The 23,519-nt window shown below is 37.7% G+C and overlaps 1 protein-coding gene across 11 annotated transcripts in view; it reads left to right on the plus strand.

The window, feature by feature from the left end:
- LOC131067563 (uncharacterized) overlaps positions 1-23,519 on the plus strand; it is a 225,361-nt gene that overhangs the window by 155,754 nt on the left and 46,088 nt on the right. For 9 of the 11 annotated variants that reach the window (XR_009359122.1, XR_009111839.2, XR_009111841.2 and 6 more), the window contains 2 exons: positions 2,441-2,540; positions 2,628-2,744. Coding sequence is in view for 6 of the 11 variants with exons in the window: in XM_058002641.2 (XP_057858624.2) it covers positions 2,441-2,540; positions 2,628-2,744 (217 nt within the window). In the remaining 5 variants the exon portion in view is untranslated. The remainder of the gene's footprint in view (positions 1-2,440; positions 2,541-2,627; positions 2,745-23,519) is intronic. The other 2 variants (XR_009111842.2, XR_009111843.2) reach the window with 1 other exon arrangement.

Genomic DNA, 23,519 nt, shown 5'->3' on the forward strand with positions numbered 1-23,519 from the left:
GAATGATAAACTCAAAACTTTAAACTTATTTTAAATTTTTCATCTATTTTTATTTTCAAACATTTTGTCAACTGATTTTGATGAATTTTCCTTTTCTTATTGCCTTTCTTCCTTGTAAATTCCATTTTTCACGTGATGAAGCCTAAATCTACTTTGGCAACCTTATGAACCTTTTATCCATCACCATTTTCTAAAGAGACAAGAAAGAAAAAATAAAACAAGTTTCCAATAATAAAAAGTTTGATTTCTGAGCTTCCCTTTTCATTCTAGGAAGGAGGAAAAAACAAAAAGAAAAGACAACTTTTTACTGCTATAAAGTTTCATTTTTGGGTTTCACTGAAGCTTCTAACTTGAATTTAATGATTTCTATAGTGGCAATCTTATATTTGAAAGATGGCCTCTATATATGATTCTATCTCAGTGAGCTGGAGTAGATTTTCCTTAACTTTAATCCTTCTTGCCTTTGACTTGCATCTACTTTCATGGTCTTTCTTTTAACTTCACTCTTTCTATCATGCACTTGTGATGTAATCTCCTTAAGCTTGATAATCTTCATGATGAACATCTTGCATACATCATTAGTCGACCAAGACATTCCAACACCCAAGGAATCGACCGTTTGACAAAAAAGATACCATTGTTGATGTTGATGTGATTTTCGACTTGACATTTGGCTACACATACAATTGATCTCAAAGTTTTTAAGGTTAGCAATATTTTGGGTGCCAACAAGAATGAAGTGGCATGAAGAGTTCTCATGTGTATATGAAGAAAAAACATGTTCTTGGGAAAAAGAGATGGAGAAAAGGAGTGTGTTATTGATTTGGGAAGGGTGGTGGGTATAGGTCAGCAAAACAAATAGTTGTAGAAAGAAGCAAGAAAGCAAATGTGGAAAGCTGGTTAGGAGAAAAGAATGTGGCTTAGGAATTGGACTAAACATTGAGGGTGGAAGTGGATAGAAAGAAGAGAGCTTGAAGATAAAAAAATATGATTGAAATGTCAAGAAAAAATGCTTTTGAAGTGCAAGTTGCAGAGAATGTGCAATTGATATAGAAAAATATGTGTTGTGGTGGAGCTATAAACTATGGTGCCAATGTGGCAAGATTGTTTCAGTTGGAGTTTTCTTTCCTTTGATTCTAACGAGTACTTTTTTCTAATGTATTATTTGTTTGTTTATTTTTATAATTTTTATTGGTCAGTCATAGCATCAATTCATTTTAAGATTATTTGCTAAATTTTAAATGTTTTGAAGTTAAATGCTAATTTGGTATTGACTTTATAAAAGCTGGTTCAGTTTTTTATTTTTATTTTTAAATTTTTGATTTAATTCGGCAACAAGCAAAAGACTTAACAGGTCACACAGTAATGGAGATTTTAGATTATAGACAAGAACTCAAATTGAACCATGTGTCCAATCACAATGTCCAAGGGTTGAAAAGGTCTTTCTTGGCTTTGGCACTAGTTGTCATGTATATACTAAGTATGTAACACTAAAATGTTAAAAAAAAAATAGAATTTATAAATATAAGCTAGGCAATTATAAAGGATAGAGTAATAGTGTATAAATCGAACAAAGCAACATTTACTATGGGTTTTGTCCCTATGAAATGATAGGTCACATATCTGGATAGAAACCTCTGATAACCAATAGCACTTGAGTATATAACATTCTATCATACCAATATCAATCTAAAACTAGCCTTTTTGATGACCAGATTATGCGGAATCCTTTTTGATCAACTACCAGGAGAATCATGAACGTGCTATTTATCATTCAGAATTTAATTGAGTGGGGCTAGAAACAAGTTTTTCATTTGGTTTCTTATGATTATTTCAAAATAAAGGAGCCTCCCTGGGCCGCCTCATTTTATCCCATATTTTAGAGTCCTGTTTGACAATGAGATCTCTTGGAGCAAACTTAAGGGAACTTCAATTGACTAATATTGTATATTTTCTCCTATCTCTATCAGTCAAATTGAACTTAATTTTGACTGCACCGCATCCAGCTGCATGTCTTTGAAGGTCTTTGACATATTAAATGCCCTTGCACTAGTAGAGCAACCTGTGTAACATGCCCAAATTTTTTTATCATTTTGCAAAACTAATGTGCATTTAATGGAAAAAATTGATTTTCAAAAGCTGTGTTTTTTATCATGAAATTCATTCTAGCTGGAGACCATTTGAGTCCCAAAGTGACTCTACAAGTATTTAAATGCTTGGATGTCTACCAGTTCAGGTGATAGGAAAATTCAAGTCATATGTGCATCCAAACCTATCATATTTCTTGGTCTACACATTGGTTGTTACCAAATCTGCACTTCTTATGCGGCTGTGAGAAATTTTAGTCCAAATCCCTCAACTATAAAATTTATCCTAGTGAAAGAATATAGTAGATGTGGAAATCATTCAAATTTCATCTAATATGATATTGGTTCTGAAGGTGGCTTGCATTGCAAGAGGAGATGAAGGTTGATGTTCAAAGGATTTGGAAAAGAAACCTTGGACGGGATGACAGATGCATGGCTGACCATGGTAAAGAGGTATCATTTGAAATGTTTTTGTTTTAAATATATGCTATAAGATTATCATTGCCAATTAATTAACCATCTGACTACTTTGATTATCAGGCAAGATTTCCATTCTTAGATGAAGATCTTATGGAAACTCTTCTAGATCTTCCACTTTGGGAAATAGCAGACCTTGAAAAATCTTCTGGCCAAGGTGATAAGAAGATTCTAAGACAGGCATGTATCAATTTCACAATTTCACCAAGACTTTTAAAAAAAATAAATGTTGTTTTTTTATTTACTTTGTATGTATGGTAAATCCTTTATACAGCCAGAAATGTTAACTTTTTACCTCAAATAAAAGTACAACTAGTGCAGAGAATTCCAAAATTGATGGCATCATCATAATTCCCTTGTATATAGACATTGACATTGTCGCTCACTTTCCATTCAGTTCCTTTCAACTATTCATACATGCATGCTACACATCAATATTGTGCATGATTCTTATTCACCAGCTACCCAAATTTGCAAAATATCACGATTTATTGGTGCTCAAATGTTACTGTGTACCATACTCAGGAAATCAAATTACAGATACATCCATACATCAGAATAAATATGGAAAAAAACTCAGGAAATCAGAAACCACACGCCAATGTTGTGCATGACACTTCTTTACCAGTTACTCAAATCGACAAAAAATCACGATTTATTGGTGCTCAAGTGTTACTGTGTACCAAACTCAGGATATCAAATTACAGATGCATCCATAAATCAGAAAAGATCTGGAAAATCTCAGGAAATCAGAAATGCTGCTGTCAACAAATTACAGAATCACAGATACATCCATACATCTCTTCTCAAAGGCTGCTGTGTACCAAACTTGCATTAATAGAACTCTGATTTGGTTGTATATATCTCTCTTGATGTGTGTGTGAATCAAATTTCTTTTCATTTTCTGATTTGCTTCTGCCACAACACATTAAATTGTATTTAAAACTTGCCAAAAACTCACAGAAATCTGAAGTACTTGTGTGTTGCAGAGGGCAGAGTAACTCACCCATTTACTGGTGAGCAAGTTTTGACGAGTCTGTGCTGAAAACTTAATGCTGAGTTTGTGTCATGTCTTTCTGAGTTTTAAAAATATGCATTGAATTCTACAGTTATGTGTCATACCTTCCAGTGTTGTTACTGGGCTTCAGATCAGGGACCATTTAAATAAAGGCTATGATTTGCAACTTAAAAAATAGCTTATTAGTTTGCATGATGATGAACCCCTTTTGCAGTTGATTCAGTCCTCAAGTGCTACTAGCAGGCTCTAGGTTGCACACCTTGGCCCTACCAGTCAAGAAAGGGTTTTGGATTTCGTATAGACTTTATAATCAACACCCTCTAGCAATGACTTGGTGATCTCAATAGGCTACTTGAGTCAATTCTGATTCAGATCATTATTCCTTCAGTAAATTGAATAATCTTGCCTGGAGGCCAGGCGTGGGGCATAGCAATTCCCCTATTTCTTTCAGTATTTGTTTTTGATAATTATTGTAGATGCAAATAAAGTCATTTGTAGTCATCCTCGCTAGTTGGAAGCTTGCAGACTGTGATCTCTTGAATTCATCAATAAAATCCCTCTCTTGGTTAAGCGCTGGACTCCTGGTATGGAAATTATTGTTGTGGTGAATTGTTTCTCTTAATTCTGAAAATTATTGACTTGCTGTTCCAAAAATCAGAACTCAGAATTTTATATCAGACATTTTTAATTTTGCAATTTGGGGTTCAAAGAATTATTCTCTTGGTTTATATTTTATGTCAAAATTGTTCAAACATTGGCACTCAAACTCAATCAAAACACTTGAAGCCATCTCAAAAACCTTCAATCAACAACTTTAAAAGTCTGAAAAAATTCAGTTCAGACTGGCTGGGGATCTTTCAGTGGTATCAGAGCTTGGATCTTGCCAGCCTGTTGGGTGAATTCAAAGTTGTGTGTACTTCCATTTGGTTTAGTTTTCAGTTGGGCAGCGTGATGAGTCATCATAGAAAAGTCGCCTAAAGATACGCAGGTGTGGAAAGAGACAGTCACAACATAAGATCAACCATCAATTGCAATGATTGAATGATACAATTTCAAAGAAATTTGGACAATCTAGTGGATCATCTCCATCTATTAGAACAACTAAGTGTCCTTATGTTTCACCAACAAATAAAACAATTATGGCCAGCTATGACAAGTATCGCTCTCTTCCTCAAAAGATACAAGATATGCTTATCTTCGCACAATTTATGGGTATACCAGATGAGGATGATAATGATTTGGTATCTACATGTTTATGTTGGCAACAAAGAAAGAAAGTAAAATCAAAAGGTAGCAAAGAAAGCATTGAGAGAGAGAAAGATATGAAGGGTACAAGTGAGGTTTGCAAAAATCTATATGAAGAATTTGATAGATAAACAGATTTTGATAGCATTGGAGAGTGACTCACATGAGGCTTCCTCATTTTTGCAAGAAGTCTCACAAGTGGATTATATAGGAGAACAAGATTCTAGAACCGCCCTTGAAGGAAAGTATGTTGAAATTGTCCAAGGGATAAAAGAAGAATCGTTTCTTGGTAATCAGCCACATGAAGGTATGAATTCTTCCAATAATCCATTACTTGAGTATAGCATTAATTCATTGCCTTTACATCAAAGTGGCAAGGAATGCAAGAGCATTTTGGTGGGTGAATTAGAGATCATCATTGTTGAAGGTATAAATCCAATTAGTGTTTCTATGGTTGACCACAAAGCTGTCCCATCACTCATGGCTGAAGGATGGAAGGAAGAGTTTGTAACCTCAAGCAATGTGCAAGGTACGGCTGCCCATGGGGGAATTATTGATGTACATGATTCTGACTTTCTGAGTTTGACCAATGGTTCCTTGTCATCACATGAACAGTGTAGTGAGGACATTCAAGAGAGGTTTGATGAGTATTCAAATTGCTCAAAGACTGATTTTGAATCAGCAATTGATGAAGAATATGAGGTTGATATGGATAGTGAAAGTTTGGATTGTAAGGGCAATGATATGGGTGCATCTTCTAGTGCAGTAGTGGAATCTAATGTTGACACCAATCACATGCATGAAGAAAAATCAGAAATTGACATTCAAGGCTTGGAACAAAAACCTTTGGTGTGGGAAGACTATGAGGAAAATCAAAATTTAGTGGTGTTTAGTGAATCTGAAGATAGCATGGGAGAAAGTCTCAAATTCTGAATTTGGACAGCAGAGGATCCTTTCCTCATTTTCATGAGTTTGCAGATTTGACACATGGGTTAATCAGTTAGAAGAGACCTCTAGCATTGGCATTCAATAAATAAAGGTTGAGCATGAAGTTTACAAGAAAAATGTGCTCGTGTCAATTGAAGATTTGTCACCAAGGTATGACCGTAATTCTGAAGTTCATAACAACAGTGACATAACTTCTCTTCCTCAAGATATGGCAGCCTTTGGTCAAGAAGAGAACAATGATTTGCATTCTACATTTGAGGGTACGCACGGTGCAAGCATGGGTTACGATGATGTGAATTATAAAACCCATCATAAACCAGATTTTGTGTAGTTTGGCGCAACAGATATAGAGCATTGTCAAAGGTTGAATGAAGATTGGTTACATAGAGCTACCCAAGAAAAGATGCTTGCTGCCCAAGAAAGACAACACCTCTAAAGAGTCAAAGAACGTCGCAATCAACTAGATGATGCAGGGAAACAAAGAGAATCATCCATTAGGTCTTTATTTCTTCCAAGGAAAGAAGAGGATAGTGAAGATATATTGAAGAGGTACAAGCATAAGTCTGATTTTTTGAGTTTGATCAGCAATTCTCTTTCATCTTATGAGTCAAATTTGAAACCTTGCATCGAGAACATTCAAGTAGGGATGGCTAGGTTGGAAGTTGATTCCTTCCTACCTAGAGTTGATGAGATATTGGGTGGCGTTCATAGTGGACCAGCCACTAAAGGTTGCTCTATGATGCAAAACGAAAACATCTACTTTTTATCTGTGTACTTGTCACCTATTTCATATGATAGGGCAGCGATGTATTTATTGATTGGTGACCTTTTCTTAGATTTGACAATGGGCTATGAAGATCAGCTTCAGCATGTAAGGGACTTCATTTGATGCATGGCTAAACAAAACATTTACTTGGCATCCTCCAGTGAAGACATACTAACTTGTGGAGAAATTGGACAAGTTGTAGCCACCGATTGGAGGTTTTGGAGAGGTTTCCATCACAATTGCCTTGTTGGAGATTGGTTCATTGATGGGTTCATATCAGCATTGATGGTTGGTGGTACTTGTGGCTTCAATTGGAGTGAAGTTCTTAGTTGGTTAGATGATGTCCAGGTTCACAACAACAACATAATGAGTATTGACATGATGGATGGATATGATAGTACAAAGATTTGGGATCCTTGCATCGACATGTGTGGTGCATTCCTTTAGTGGATCCATGATGAGTTGCTTCACTTCTAGTATACAAACGTTTTTATTAGAGTAGCACAACAGTTGGGTGGAGCAACTTTTCTCAGATTGATATGGGATCCTTGAATTGGTTTTCAATGTGCAAATCCAGATTGCTTGAAGACAAGCAATCTCTGGGAAGGGAGGACTATAATGCCCCCTCTATAGTTGACAGGTAGTTGAGCAAGATTGGCCTATCATTAGAGTTCCTATAGGATAGTAGAGTGGATAAGAGACCCATCTAGGGGTTTGTAGAGCTACCCAGGGGCTTTATAAGCCGTTTTGGACAATCTCCTATTTTATAGGATTGGTTCCTAAATTTTAGGGAATCACTGGGAGTTGATTGGAATGCATCACGAAACCTTAGGGATCGTTTGAGAGGCTTGTGTCGTAGTTCTTATTTTTTAAGGAAGATCCTGTTGATGTGTATTTTGTGCACACGCGAACACAGAATAAAATACCTAAAGGGTACCTTATCCTCTCTTGAATAAAGCCTCCGAATGCTGAAGATGTCGCGAAAAGGATCAATCGGGATGACTTCAAGGTTCTTCGTTGTAGGATCTCTACGTGTGGATAAGCACCAGTGGTATGATGTGATTTGTTGGAATCACAAGGGGACTTACACTTGATGACTGAACATTTGATTTGTTGGAATCACGAGTCCTATTTACTAACTGGAAGACAAACAAATGGCAAAAGATGCAAGGTTCAGGAAGTCTACTCTACTACCTAGAATGCAAGAAGATGGATGAATGACTAGGTGGAGTCCTACTGGGCTGGGTCTCACCATCAGGCTGAACAATTCAACACCAACTCAGTGCGATCTTCTAAGGGATGCTTCCAATATGTTCAAATCGTACACCATCTAACACTAATCACCATTCAAGATAATGCATGAAACAATAGACGTGTAATGACTTAAGATTAAGCTCATTTTATTCCAGTTGACCACGCAAGGCGCACTTACCATCAGCAAGAGGCTAGTGGTTTGGATTAGATGGATTCCACACCGGCGCATTCAACAATTTCCTTCATTCGATCTAATCATCTACCATCTAGAATTGAAGATTCAACAAAAAACCATGCATATTGCAAGAAACGACACACTTCACCATTACTTCAATGAAAATGGAGTTTATTTACAATCAATGGCAACAATTTCTTGCCTTGTCCTCCTATTCTACTCTAATTGCTATTCTATCAACTGACTACTCACCTTCTAACTATTGACTAACTATTTTCTATCCGCCTTTACAAAATGAAGAGCCGGGGCTTATATAGTGCCCTTAATACAATTCAATGGCTAAGATCAATTTGAGATCAATGGCCAAGATTCTACAATGAAAATCCTAATTAGGGTTTGTTATAACAAACTCAATTCTGACCAATGAAATAATTGTATTAATTGGACACATGTCTTCTCTGGAAAAATCGGCCAATGGATAGCTGGGGTAGGTACATCAAAGTTTGTGCCACCTTTAATGAGTCAGGTACATTGAATCTGGACATGCTGCGGTGGACCAATCCGACTGGAGGAGTGATGACTGGGATGCCACCTTGTCTGATACTTGCAACTTGGTAGATATCCAATTCGATGATGCTGAGAAGCTAGCTTTAATTAATTCATCTAAAACTATCTGCTTCTTCAACGAACCCTTGCTCTGACTTCTTTTTTCTTTGATGTGCAAGATGATGATGTACCTCGCCTTGGAATGCTGGATTGGAAGAGGTTATTCTTGATGATGCTTAACCAAAGAAGGTCGTCCTTGTCGACGCTAGACGGGAGGAGGTCGCCCTTGTCCTGGCTTGATCTTCTTTGATGAGGGTCTGCCAAGTAGTTGATCTTCCGACTCCGGGGCCGCCATTTGATGCCTACACAAAAGATTAAAGTTAGTCTTTGAGCATCAAACCTTAAAGTACGAAATTTAAGACCTTTCAAGGGTATAACTTAAGATATTAATTTGAAAAAGACATGATAAATCAAGAATTACACATTGTCAAATTAATTATGAATGGAAATTGGATTTTCAAGACTTAGACTTTACAAAATTGCAATAAGATCACAATTAGTCTTGAATAAGAACTTCAAAATGATTCTTCATACCTCCTCCTTGAATGCTTAACTACAAAACCTTGAAAAATGATGAAAGAAGACCGGATTTTGATGGACAAGGCTTAGATTATAGTCCTCCCTTGGATGAATTACGCCTCCATTAGCCTTCAAAATGAATTTCACCTTCTTTAGTCTCCACACTTAGCAAAATTTCGCCTTCAAACACCTTCCAAAATCTCCTCCAGCTTGCTCAATTTCGCACCTCCAAATATGCTCTTCAAGTTCGCATGAGAGATAATGCAAGAATGATTTGAATTTGCTAAAGAACCTCTCCCATTATATAGAGCGCTCATCTTGATTCTTGTTGAGGCCGACTTAGCTTTTTAGTGATAAAATAAGATAAAATCTCACCTAAAAGGAGGCCGACTTGCTTGTAAAAGCAAATAAATGCTCTTGAGCGCTCACCTTTTATTTTTTTTAATTTTAAAAATTAATTTTAGTGCCTCCAAAGTAAAATTTTTTATTATTTCAAGGCCTAAAATTAATTTATTAAATTGCCAATGCTTTTAAATTAATTCGAATTTAAATTTAATTTTCCAAATGTCTCAAATTTAGCAATTTTGGTGATTTAGTGCAAACTGGAGAATATCAATTTTTGATCAAGGCCTCAATGAAGCTTGCTAATGATTTCGCCCTGGACCCTCTCCAAGGGTCAGGAGCGATTTTCCAAACTTAGCCTTGAATATTTCATACCTTGACTCTAAAATCTCCCGGAGGGTGAATTCACATCCAGTTAAGGTCTTGCATTTCAAATTTTGGTATTTTACATGAGGAATTTAGGTGGAAATGTGGATTTCGCCTTGGACCCTCTAGAAGGGTCAGGAGCGATTTTCTCATTTTAGGCTATAATCCACCTTAGCTTGATTGTTGAACTCTCCCAACGCAATTTCCAAGATCCATTTCCTTGCACCACTGAGTTATTTCATCAAAATCTTGAAGGAAATAATGCTTTTAGAGGAATTTCGCCCTGGACCCTCTGGAAGGGTCAGGAGCGGCTTTCATTATTTGGCTCAAAATTGACATTTTTCAAAGATCAAAATCTCTTCAAGGCATCTCAAATATGTCTTCTCACTGAATTCCAGACTTAGTTCTATCCAACTTAGGAGAAAAAGTGTGATTTTGGTGTTTTTTGCCTGAGTTACCAGGTTCGCCCCTGGGATGCCCTGGTACGGGTCCGGGTTCGACTGGGTCTGTGGTACGGGTCCAGTTCGACTTGGGTTTGACCAGGGTTCGAAAAACCCAGGGTGGGTTCGACCCTGGTCGAACCCAGTCGAACCCGGGGTCGAACCTAGTCGAACCCGGGCGGACCCAGTCGAACCCAGGCGGTTGGGCGGCCCATAAAGTTAAAAAACAAAGCAAATTTTAATTTTTTTTCAATTCCGCCTTTTAAAAAGTGAAAATTATAACGTAAAAAACACTTCTAAAACATTTTATTGACACATTTCACCTCATTTGTGTTGCAAACAAATTTTTTATGAGAGCAGGTTGAAGAAAGGTTGAACAAAATTTGGCTTCCAAGATCAAAGAGGAGGAGTTGAAGACTGATTTTAGAAGCTTCAACAAGTGTTGCAGCATCATTTCCATACATTTTCAAGCTTCCATTGGTTGCAAGATGTAGGTTTTTAAACATTTTTTTCCAACTATTTTTGTTTCACAAATTGTCAAACATGAAACTTGAATTTTTTTTCATTATTTAGTTTTTGTTTTTGAATATGTTTATTTTATTTCTTGCCATAGGAACTAGAATGGCATCTACATCTTCCTCCATTGGCAATGAACAAATAATTGCAAAACAAAGAAATGATCCAAATTCTCCCTTATGGAAATATGTGGACATTATAAAACAACTTCCGGGAGGTGGGGGATTCCGTTGGAAATGCCATGGATGTGGTATTGAACGTAATAGTTCATATTATCGGGTGGTAGGCCATTTGTGTGGAATAAAAGGAAGAGGCATCAAAAAATGCCCTGGAAAAAATGGTAAACCTATACTAGATGAGATAGTGATGAAATATATTAGGGAGCATGAGGCGGCAGAAGAGAGGGAAGCCCGTAGATTGAACCAAACCGCATCAAAGAAAACAAGGGGAATGCAAGGCCCTTCTAATCCCAGTATTGTAGTAGAAGACCACCCCTTCTTTGCCACAAATGAACCTCAAAGTGAACCACCCTTGACACGTAAAAGAACAAAGGGGCCTTTAGAAACTGCATTCCAAAATGAGAGTAGAGACAATGCTGATCAAGATATAGTAAGGTGCATTTATGCAAATGGGTTGTCATTCAATGTTGTTCGCTCCCCATATTGGAAGCAAATGATAAAAAGTGTTAATGAGGCACCAAGAGGGTATAAGGGCCCCGGTTATGAGAAGGTACGTGGAACATTATTGGAGAAAGAGGTGAAGAGGGTTGAAGATGCATTGAAACCCATAAGGGATTCATGGGTTGAGACAGGTGTAACAATTGTTTCAGATGGGTGGAAAGATGCTAAAAACCGTCCCTTGATCAATGTCATAGCGGTGTCCCCTAAAAGGGCAATGTTTTTGAGAGTTGTGGATTGTGAGGGCCAAATAAAAGATGGCCAATTTATTGCAGAAATTCTCATCTCTGCCATTGAGTCTGTGAGACTCCGCAATGTTGTCCAAGTCATAACGGACAATGCAAAAAATTGTAGAGCTGCTGGTTTGTTGGTTGAGCAATGCTATGATCACATCTTTTGGACACCTTGTGCGGTACATTCACTCAATCTTATGCTACAAAGGATTGAGCAAAAAATAAAATGGATCATAGATGTGTATGCAGAGGCTGAGGACATCCAGATGTTCATCACAAACCACCACATGTCTCAAGGGATTTTTAGAACCTATTCGAATTTGGAGCTATTGAAGGTAAGTGAAATAGTAATTTAATTTTACATTTTCTGATTTTTTTGAATTTTCAATGTTAATAATATCATTGTGTAAGCTATATTGTGTATTCTTCTTTAAAGTTTGGCTTTATTTTTTAATCATTTGGCATTAATTTGTGTTATAGGTTGCTGAGACCCGTTTTGCATCAAACACAATCGTCTTAAGACGACTTGTGAAAGTTAGAGTGGCACTATGCAATATGGTGATCAGCACCAATTGGACTGTATGGAAGCAAAGTAGCACTGAGAGGGCAGAAAAAATTAGGGATAGAATATTGAATGAGAAATGGTGGGATCTTGTTACATATCTCCTAAGTATCACTGAGCCCATCATGAGCATGATTCGCTATACAAACATGGATAGGCCTTGCATAGGTGAGATTTATGATGGCATTGATTCAATGCTTGAAAAAATAAAGGTCACTATAAATGAAAAAGAGAATGATCCTCAGGAGAAATTCTTCAAAGAACTGGAAGTAAATATTGTAGAGAGGTGGAATAAGATGACCACTCCTTTGCACCTTCTTGCCTATGCCTTGACACCTAAGTACTATAGCAATCAGTTTCTTGATAAACCAGGAAGGATTCCACCATGGAGAGATCTAGAAGTATATGATGGGTATAAGGCAGCATTTCTTAGACTATATCCCGATGATGATTTGCGAGATGTTGTTACAAATGAGTTCGTAGAATTCGCAAATGGGAATGGTCTAAGTGTTGATGCACTTCGTCATAGATCCAAGAAAGATGCTCATAGCTGGTGGTACTTCCATGGCACATGCTTCCAACACCTACAACCCCTCGCTATAAAAGTTCTATCACAAGTAAGTTTAATTAATTAAAATTTTAAATTTACAAGTTTTAGTTTATTTATAGTTTACTTTGTCTTCATAGGTTGCTAGTAATTTTATTTTTATTAATGTATAACTTTAATTGTTTACTTTGTCTTCATAGGTTGCTAGTTCATCTGCTTCAGAAAGAAATTGGAGCACATACTCTTTCATCCACTCAGTAAAGCGCAATAGGCTGCTATCAAAAAGAGCGGAGAATTTAGTATATGTGCATTCCAACCTACGTCTTCTTTCACACAAACAACATGACTACACACAAGGGGAAACAAAGATGTGGGATATAGAGCCAGAGCATACTGATTTGGATGCTTTTGCTTCTCAGCTTCTTGCATTGACACTTGATGACTCGGAACTTGAGCCAACTTATAGTGCAAGTGCAAGTGGCATTGGCTCATGTAATGTTAATGTCAATGAGGAGGAGGAGGAGGAGGAGGAGGAGGATGAAGAATTAGATGATCCATTTGATGATTAAACTTTAAGTTTATATTGTTGAAAGTTGAAACAATGATACTTGAATATTTTGTCATTTTGATATTAAACTTGATGTATATGATGCTATTATCAATTATGGTATGATCATGATGCTATGATTACAAGTTTATGTTTGTTTTGTTGTTCATATGATGCTATGTGACATGCATATTTTAATTCATGCTTATAGGCTTCACAAATATCAAAATATATATATATATATAAAATTTACATGTTTTTGTACTAACGAACCCAAACGAACCCAAACCCCTTTTCAAAATTTTGCCGTACCGGCGTACCTGGTTCTTCAAACCCGAACCGGAACCGGAACCCGAACCGACAACCTAGCCCTGGACCCTCTCCAAGGGTTAGGAGCGACTTTTTCTCCTTAGGCTTACTCCTTCATCAACTTCTCTCGAATCTTTCATTCATCGCTAGGTAATGTCCTTCCTCATCCACTCATTCAAGCTTGTTTTGTTTCTGCAGGGCAAAGTGGAGGTTTTTCAAATTTTTGCCTTGGGCCTTCTGCAAGGGTCAGGAGCGACTTTTCTTCTCCTAGCCTAGAATCATCAAGTTTTGAAGCAAACCACTACTCATCATGATCTTAAAGGGCATCTTTACCTTAGTGCATCCTTGCCTTAGCAAAATCTTCAAAGAAATAGGTAGTTTTTGTGATTTTCGCCCTTGACCTTCTGCAAGGGTCAGGATCGACTTTTGAATTTTAAGCATATTCCTTCATTCTTCTGACTTCAAATCACCTCTAAGGCATAACACATCGCGTCCTTCTCCTATCCAAGGAAGATATAGCAAGATTTTGTCTTAATTCTACAAAAAGGAGAGAACCTTGAAAATTCGCTCTGGACCCTCTGCAAGGGTCAGGAGCGATTTTGATAATTGCCTTCAAAACTTTCATTCTCAACAATCCTTCTTCACTTCAAGGCAATTCAAACATCATTTCAAACTCATGCCTAGGCTTAGCTTTGCTCAAAATTTGGAGGAAAAGTTAGTCTCTAGGTTTTTCGCCCTGGACGCTCTTTAAGGGTCAGGAGCGATTTTCCTTTTTTGGGCTTGGTTGCTTCTTGTTGGCCATCCAAATTATCTTCAAAGGGTAAAACATACCTTTTCACATCCACTCCAACCATAAAATCATTTTGACCTTGCAAGGAAAATGTGTTTTTGAGAATTTCGCTCTGGACCTCCTGCAAGGGTCAGGAGCGACTTTTGCAATTTTGACCAAAATCCCTCACTTTTCACCTTGAAACTTCCTGGCTGAGTAAGATTCCATCTTGCACTATGCTATGAATAGGATTTCATGTCCAAGAAAACTCAAAAAAGTGCTCTTGAAAGGAATTTCGCCTTGGACCCTCAGCAAGGGTCAGGAGCGAATTTGCCTTTCCTGGGCAAAACTCCTTCATTCCTTCATCTTCAAACAATTTTGGGGGCTTCATCATGCTCATTTCGCCATTCGCTTATGTCTTAAACACCTCAATTTGACCAAACAAGGCCAAAGATGACTCCAATAGAAATTTTCGCCTTGGACCCTCTCCAAGGGTCAGGAGCGAATTTCTCAATTCATGCTTGTCTCATTATCACTTCAAGTTGATTTCTCCTCTCCAAGGAAGAAAACACTATTCCTCTCTCATCCATACCCAAGCTTGACTTGATTTTGCCAGGAAAACAGGTGATTGAAGGAATTTCGCCCTGGACCCTCAGCAAGGGTCAGGAGCGAATTTTAGGTTTTCAACAAAGTCCTTCATCTTTTCAAGTTGAAACTTTCTCAGGTGGGTAAAGGGAGTTGCTCATTTTCCATTCATGTTCAAAACTTGATCTTCTTTCACTGCAAAATAAGGAAAATTCAAAATTTCGCCCTGGGCCCTCAGCAAGGGTCAAGAGCGAATTTGCCTTTGTTGCCCAAAATTCATCAATTTTCATGCTTTCAAACCCTCAATTGCATCAAGTGACATCCAATCTTCTCTCCGGGAGACCCTGCACAAAACAAGTTAGCCAAAATTAGTGACAAATAAACTTAAACAAAATTTTCGCCCTGGACCCTCTGGAAGGGTCAAGAGCGAATTCTTCTTCCAGGCTAGAATCCATCATTTTTTCAAGGTTTTCAAATATTTCCAATTTTCCCTTCAAAATGCCTTGCAAGTCAAAATTTGGTCAAATAAGGCAAGAAATAAGTCCTAGGTTGATTTTCGCCTTGGACCCTCTGGAAGGGTCAGGAGCGAAATTCCTAATCTTGGCCAAAATCCTGACTTCATTTTCACATTTTTCCATCCAAACAAGTGTTTTGCCCTCAAAGATGCCTGGGAACGAGTTGGTTCTAAGTTTGGGTCAAACTAGAATGTCATATGGAGATTTTCGCTCTGGACCCTCTGGAAGGGCCAGGAGCGAAATTCGCTTTGGACCCTCTAGAAGGGTCAGGAGCGAAATTTGACAATTTTAGACTCTCCGTCAGGATCATTTTATGGAATATAACATTAGACCTCCAGGAGTTATATTGCAAAATCTAGTTTTTGGAGGATTTTCAGTTTTCCAGACTTAGTCAAATTTCAGGATCAGGACATCACTCAAGCAGGACCTGCTATCCAGGTGATCCCCTTGACGACACTCAAAAGTTAAAGGCTAACAGACAAAACCCTAAAAGACCTAAAAAGACAAACCCTAGAAAGCAAAAAAGCAGGGGTCCCCATTTGCAATGGGGCGATGTGTGAAATGGTCACAACATATCCCTATTTTTTAGGAAGGGATTGTCAGTTCACCTGCTATATTTGGACATCACCAGGATGGCACATGCATCATCAGTGTTCTATTCAGGATGGCCAGGTGATGTGGTTTGAATAAAAATTAAATATTAAAGTATTGGCTTTAATATTTAATTAAAATAAAATAAAGTGATTAATAATGTCATTTTGTAATAAATTATTAAAGTAATAAAAGGACCCCTTGTCCTAGTTGAGATAACATTGTTTTAAAAGAGGGCCATTGAAGGGGTGTTAGTCATGAATAAAATTGGATTGTTAATAATGGCATAAGGAACCCATTTTCCAATGCCCAACCTTGAGGAGTTATATTTTATTAAAATTTGGCTTTATGAATTTAATAACAAGCCGATGATTTGGATGCCAACTTTGGGAGGAGCATAATTTTATTCAAAATGAATTTTTAATTCATTAAAGTGCATGGGAAAAACCCTAATTAGCGTGTTTGCTTTTGAAGAAGCATAAAGTAACATTTTGGTTTCATTTTTGAACATCTTACATTCATTTTTACATCAGCAAATTGGGATTTGAGCTCTGAAGATAAATTTTAGCAGCAGATCAAACTTCTGTGAGCGAAAACTCTTTGGAGATATGTGAATTGGATGAAACCCCAGCTCATAGTTGAGGGAAATTCATACAGTTTCTATTGGTGCTTCAAAAGACATTAATTTCAGCAAGTAACAAAGTTTATATTGCAGATTTGAAGGGTTTAATATCACCTTAAGGCAGCTGCATCATTCCTAGAGCCAGCCATACCAATACCTTTTCTAATCGTGCCATCTAGCAGGCTCCAGGTTGCACGTCTTGGCCGTACCAGTCCAGAAAGGGTTTTGGTTCTCGTACAAACTTTATGATCAGCACCCTCTAGCAGTGACTTGGTGATCTTAGCAGGCTATAGGAGTTGCTGGTGTAATTATTTATTCATCCTGGATATAATTACATTTTACTTAAGTTTACTTAGGTACATGCATAACATTGTAGGTTGCATGAGACACTTAGGGAGATGTGCATACATTGGGAGTGTCTATGTAGGAGAATTTCCACCTTTTATGGTGTGATCTTGTTGTTACTTTATCATATCCACTTATTATGGAGTGATAATTTCACCTTCGGTGGGTGATCCACCTCATGTGGAATATTTTACTATTTCTCCTACGTACCCCTACCTACCCTTGCATCTTATTGAGCCACATGTCATCATTGTGTGCTCTCTTGTCTCTTAGCCTTGCCTTTATAAGCAGACTCTTGTAATGATCCAATTGATCTCTTTTGCATCTTGATTCGAATACAGTTTATTCTCATCAAATATTTTATTCTCTTAATTGTGCTATCTTTTGGTCTCTTTGATCTTGGTTGCTTCAAGCATAATCTCACATAGTATCAGAGCGGTTGGAGCACCATTGCATAGGTTTTGGAGAGATTTTATTGTCTTTGAAGGAGGTCAAGAGGCAGATCTGAGGAGCAACATCTTATTGAGGCGTCCTAGACCAGATTCGACTTCACTATTGCGTCTGGGTGGTTGTTTCCATAAATTTTGAGTTTAAATTCAGCGTATTTTGGAGAAAAATTTAGCCAATTTGGGTAGTATGGTACGATTTTGCAAAAAAAAAAATTTAAAAAAATATTTTTTTCCTTTGAAATTATTAATTTTCATATTTTTATTTATAATTTGCAGTTTTTAAAAATATTGTATGTAAAGTTTTTATTTTATAAAAATCAAAAAATATATTTTTTTTGGTGGGGAACTGCTGTCCCCACCCTCTATACTCTTCCTTGCGTTTGTAGGGTCATACTGTACACGCCTGCATTTTTGTTGAAGACTGTTGGGCTCTGCTTCACGTCCCAACCACCACCGTTCGTCGCCGTCCGCCACCGACTTTTTCCAGCCCCCGCGCATCCATTTCTCCTCGCCGTGCTTCGGTTTCTCCACTTCCGACGGCTCCACTTACATCGACTCTCGAGCGCCTTTGCCAGCCGAGCGCCACTTGGCACCTCCAGAATCGCCCACGGGGCATCCTGCGCCACATGGCCACTGACCACCCTGCCATGAAAAGGCCAACTCACACCCACCTGGCACGTCGCATTTGTCCACAGCGCCCAATTGGCGCCTATTCAACATGCCACACAAGCGTACGGCTGCGCACGTCAGCAGCCACCAGGGCTCATAGTCAACCATACGACAGACACGTCAGCACCACATCAGCAGTACAGCCTGCCACATCAGCCTGCCACATCATTTGTTGATGGCATCTTCATACATGCTGACGTCATTATTTGTATGATCAACAAATGGGTGCAACATTTTGGTGTTGACCATACGGCCATCAAATTTAACCTAGTGGTGTGCTGACGTCATCATTTTTTGAAAATTTTCAGACCCCTCTCCGTTGAGCAATTTTGATTTTTGGCCCAACTTTGAAGGCCCATATCTTGCTCCTTTTGGCTCCTTTTTGAGTGCAGTCTTTTAGGATTTGGGCTAATTTTTCGTGTACTTTCACGTGGTGGTGTTATTTTCTGATTTGGGTGGACAGATTTTTTAGAAAATTCAGTTTTTGGTGACTGTATCTGCCAATCCTTGTTTCTGCAACTTCCAGGACTCCATTCAGGCTCATACGAACTCCTTTTCAGGTGTCATTTTTTTTGAAAGTGCATGATTTTCCGTCTACTTTCATAATTTGCTATTAGTTTGTAGTGATTTTGAGTGGAAATTGTACTTTCAGCATATGGTCCTTTTTGGCCAATTTGACACTTGTATTGAATAGATCTACACTTTTGGTCTTTTGCATTGTAGTTCTAAGCCTATTGGGACAGTTGTAAACAAAAATCTGAAGTCCACTTTGCCATTGTTTGCAAGTGGCCTATTGTACACGCACTACATATAAAGTGCCAAAATCATCATTTTGGGAGGGGGAATACTTTGATTGAGTGAATTTCGGGGGGTGTCTCTTGTGCTCTTGTCTCGTGTTCTTTCATTTTGCTGCTATGGGTTCTCCTAAGTTTCCTCTTTTAACTCCACATAATTATGCTACTTGGAAAATTGATGCATGGAGTAAACTAATGGAAAAAGGATTAACTCATTACATTGATGGAACTATTGTTGCTTGTAATGTCCCTACTAGTTAGAGATCGCTATCCCGCAAAACAAATTGTTAGAATACAACATATATATATCTATATAAACCATTTTTTTATTTGCAATCTATCTTTGATACTAAATTAACATAATCATAATTTTCATATAATAAAAAGGATACAAATGACATACGAAAGTATGTCCTTAGGCGGCCGTGAAGCTCGCCCTCTTGGAACCCCTTGGTTCCAAGCCCTCCAGGAAATCGAAGATGAGTTCGAATCCTGTCTTGGGTGTAACCTCTTACACCCAAGCCATCCAAGGAAGACCCTTGTCTATTCCTTGCCTTGGGTGATGCCTTCATCATCCAAGTCCTCAGAGGGGATCGACCAGATCCGTCTCTTTTTGGTGGAGTTTAATCAACCAAGCCATACATATGCATAGTCTACCTCTTTATGTTAACATGGAATCCTAATGTATTCTTTAACGTATATATATCAAATGTGCTTACATTTTTACATTACATTTTCATTAATTACATTTGTTATTCCATCATCCTTCCTAGTGTGTAAATTAGTGTATACAACAATTAATGTTATTATATTCCTTACCTATGTTTAATGACTAGTGAACATTAACACATTAGTTAATATATATACATTCATTATACAACAATTAACGTTATTATATTCCTTACCTATGTTTAATGACTAGTGAACATTAACACATTAGTTAATATATATACATTCACTGTACAACAATTAACGTTATTATATTCCTTACCTATGTTTAATGACTAGTGAACATTAACACATTAGTTAATATATATACATTCACTATACACAATTTACACATTATTTAATATATACATCAACTATTATACTTATATTATTGGGTATAAGAAACCACGTATTCCTTACCTGTTGTCTGCCGCAGAATGCTAGTTTCCCCAAGTCTTCCACTGCTCTGCCTCTTTCTCCCCCCTCCCAGCCTCTTGCCGCTGCTCCTTATGTATCCCGTGAGGGGTTGTGCCCCTCCACGGTCCCCTTCCGCATGAAGGGGTGCGGAAGTAACCAGTTTATTTAGGAGTCAGCAGTTTGTTTAGGTTGTAAGTCATGCATGGTTTGTAATATGTGTATATTTAAATATATTAAATATTAACTTTAATTTCATTTTAAATATATTAAATATAACATTTCATTTAAATATATTAATTATTAAATATCATTTCATTTTAAATATATTAAATGTTAAGTATCATTTCATTTAAATATATTAATTATTAAATAACATTTCCTTTATTAAAATGAATTAAATATATTTCCTTTATTTTTCATAGATTACTTATATTATTATTTTAATTATTCATTTACAATAACCTTATCTAATTAATCCACATAAGTGATTTACATCTCGTGATACCTTAGGGGTTATCACATTGCTCCCGCTGATCCTAAGGTTGATCCCAATGGTCACTTGGATTGGCTCACTAAGAACATCATGGCAATTGGTACCTTAAAAAAATATGTATCAAAAGATCTCATCTTTCATATTGAGAAATGTACTTAAATTAAGGATGCTTGGCAAAAGTTTCAAGATTTGTATGGTCAAGTTGATGAGATTAGGGAATATCAAATTGAGAGTGATCTCACCATGTTAGATCCCAAGAACTTTGATACAATACAAGATTATGTCACTAAAGCAAATGAGTTGAGGGCACAACTCAAGGATTGTGGCATTGATAAGAAGGATACTCAATTGATCTACAATTTGATGGGCAAACTTCCACAATAATATGCAACATTTGTTTCTAGTTTCTAAACCCATAGGATGACAATGGGTTCAAGCTACAAAATGCCCAGACTTGATGCTTTCACAGACATGTTGATGATGGAGCAAACTAAGTTGATAAGCATGGGCATTCTTAAGACTTGTAAGTCTCAAGCATATGTGGCAACTCAAGGGAACAAAGGAAATCAAGGAAAGGACAACTCAAACAAGAAGAAATGGGAATCAAAGCCTGACGACAAAGCACCACCTTCTCCACAACAAGGAGATTCATCCTCTTCCAGGAGGGACAATTCACCAAAGAAGGAGAGACCAACTTGTGCCTATTGTAAAAGTTTGGTCATGAGGAGCGTCATTGCCATTCTAAGAAGATTGATAAGCTCCTCCATATCCTCAAAAAGAACAACATCGATTTGCCTAATGTCTACAAGGAGGATTCATCACCTTCCACTTTCTCACAATCAAAGGGGAAAGGACAAGCATTTATGGCAGCAACAAGTGGGAAGACTCACTCTTTAGGGACAAGAAAAGGACAAGCTCTTTGTGCTACTGCAAGTCATGATTCGGGGAGATGGCTTCTAGATTCGGGGGCTTCTCATCATATGGCATCTTCGCAGTCTATGTTCTCTTCATTTGAGCCTTGCACCATGCCGCAAATTTTGATGGGCAATCATACATACATGGATGTGATTGGGAAAGGATCTATTGCCATTGGGGATAACTCCTTCAATGATGTGTTGTGTGTTCCTCATTTGACAAACAATCTTGTTTCCATCTATCAAATCACACATGGGGCAACAAAGAAAATTGTGGAGTTCACACCTGAGTCAGTTATCATTAGAGACTTGGAGAGTAGAGCTATCATTGCGAATGGGGTTGTGGATCATGCATCTCGGTTATACTCCTTTCACATTTTGTTCCTATTGATGAGGATGATTTACATATGATGATCACACTTCTTGTGATGATTTAGATTTTGAGGAGAACTTTGGGTACTTGAACTTGGGGATTCTCACATGTGACCCGTTCTTGAGCCTTGCATTTCATCTCCTCCTCTTGATATCACATCGCCTATTGCACTTGATGATGTAGATGATGCGACAGTTTTGCCTTCTTGTGATTCAGTGCAGCAGGATATATCATGTCTTCTAGCTTCAGTTTCTTGGGATGAGTACTTGATAGACATTGCAGGTCTGTTTGTGGAGTTCTACATTGCAGATTTGGGACACATCATTGATGATATTCATCTTCTCTTTGATGAAGATGATTCTTCTTCGATTGTTGTGAGGGAACACTCTGACCCTCATGTTCATTCTCTACATGATCATTCTTTCGAGGTTGACATGATTGAGGATTCTTATGTACAACAGTTGGAGGAGGTCTCTTTATCCTTAGAGGAGACATGTGAGTCTTTGGATCTTGTTCTACATTCTTCTCCACTAGATCTTGGAGTGCCTTTTTCAACAGTGTGGATCAGTACACCACCTTTGGAGGGGGTAACTTTCAGCGTCGACATGGGGACACTTGAGCAGTTTTCAGAGACTTCATTTATCATTTGTTTTTTTCCTACATCTTCCCTTCATGATTGGGGAGACTTCATGGAATACACCTTTGGTTTTGTTTCTTCCTAAGGGGAGGAATATTGTTCGACGATCATGGAGCAGTTTCTTCATTCAGTTTCGAGCTTCTACCATTGGTGTAGATTCTACAATGAGGGGGGGCTACTTAAGTCTCTCTTTTTCTTCTTCTTCTTCTTCTCTCATATGGGGGGAACTTTTTTCTCACATGGGGTTTTGTCCTTCACATACTTCTTTGAGAGTTCTTTGTATAGTTTTCATCTCTCTTTTGGGAGGGTGGTTTTTTCCCATTGGGTTTTTCTCTCTTTCTCCGCTTTATGAGAGATTGCATTTGCATTTGTACATGGGTACCTGTTGACGTGTATTTTGTACACTATCAAACACAGAATAAAATACCCAAGGGTACCTTATCCTCTCTTGAGTAAAGCCTCTGAATGCTGAAGATATCGCGAAAAGGATCAATCAGGGTGACTTCAAGGTTCTTTGCTGTAGGATCTCTACGTATGGATAAGCTCTCTGTGGTATGATGTGATTTGCTGGAATCACAAGGGGACTTACACTTGATGATTGAACTTCTGATTTGCTTTGAATATTGCTGGAACACAGGATTTTACTAGCTTTGACTTGAAAAAAGGAAAAAAGATGAGGGCGAGGAAAGGATCTAATCCTAACACTAAGAATGTAAGAGCAATGAATGATCTTTGATGAAATTCTAACTAAGTCTTGTTTTGACATCCCAGGACCATCTCCACAAGGTTAGTGCGATCTTCGAAGGAAAGCTTTATGATGTTCAAATCATCACTGCAGGCATAGACACCATCAGGTTGATGCATATCAATGAAGAAGTGACAATTGAAGGTAAGCTTAAGCTGAACGATTCCAGTTGACTACACAAGGCAAGTCTGCAATCAACAAATTGCTAGTAGTATGGATATACGTATTTCACCATCAATCAAGCACATTTCTTCCACTC

This window comes from Cryptomeria japonica, chromosome 10, assembly GCF_030272615.1.
Source record: "Cryptomeria japonica chromosome 10, Sugi_1.0, whole genome shotgun sequence".
Classification (NCBI taxonomy): Eukaryota; Viridiplantae; Streptophyta; class Pinopsida; order Cupressales; family Cupressaceae; genus Cryptomeria; species Cryptomeria japonica.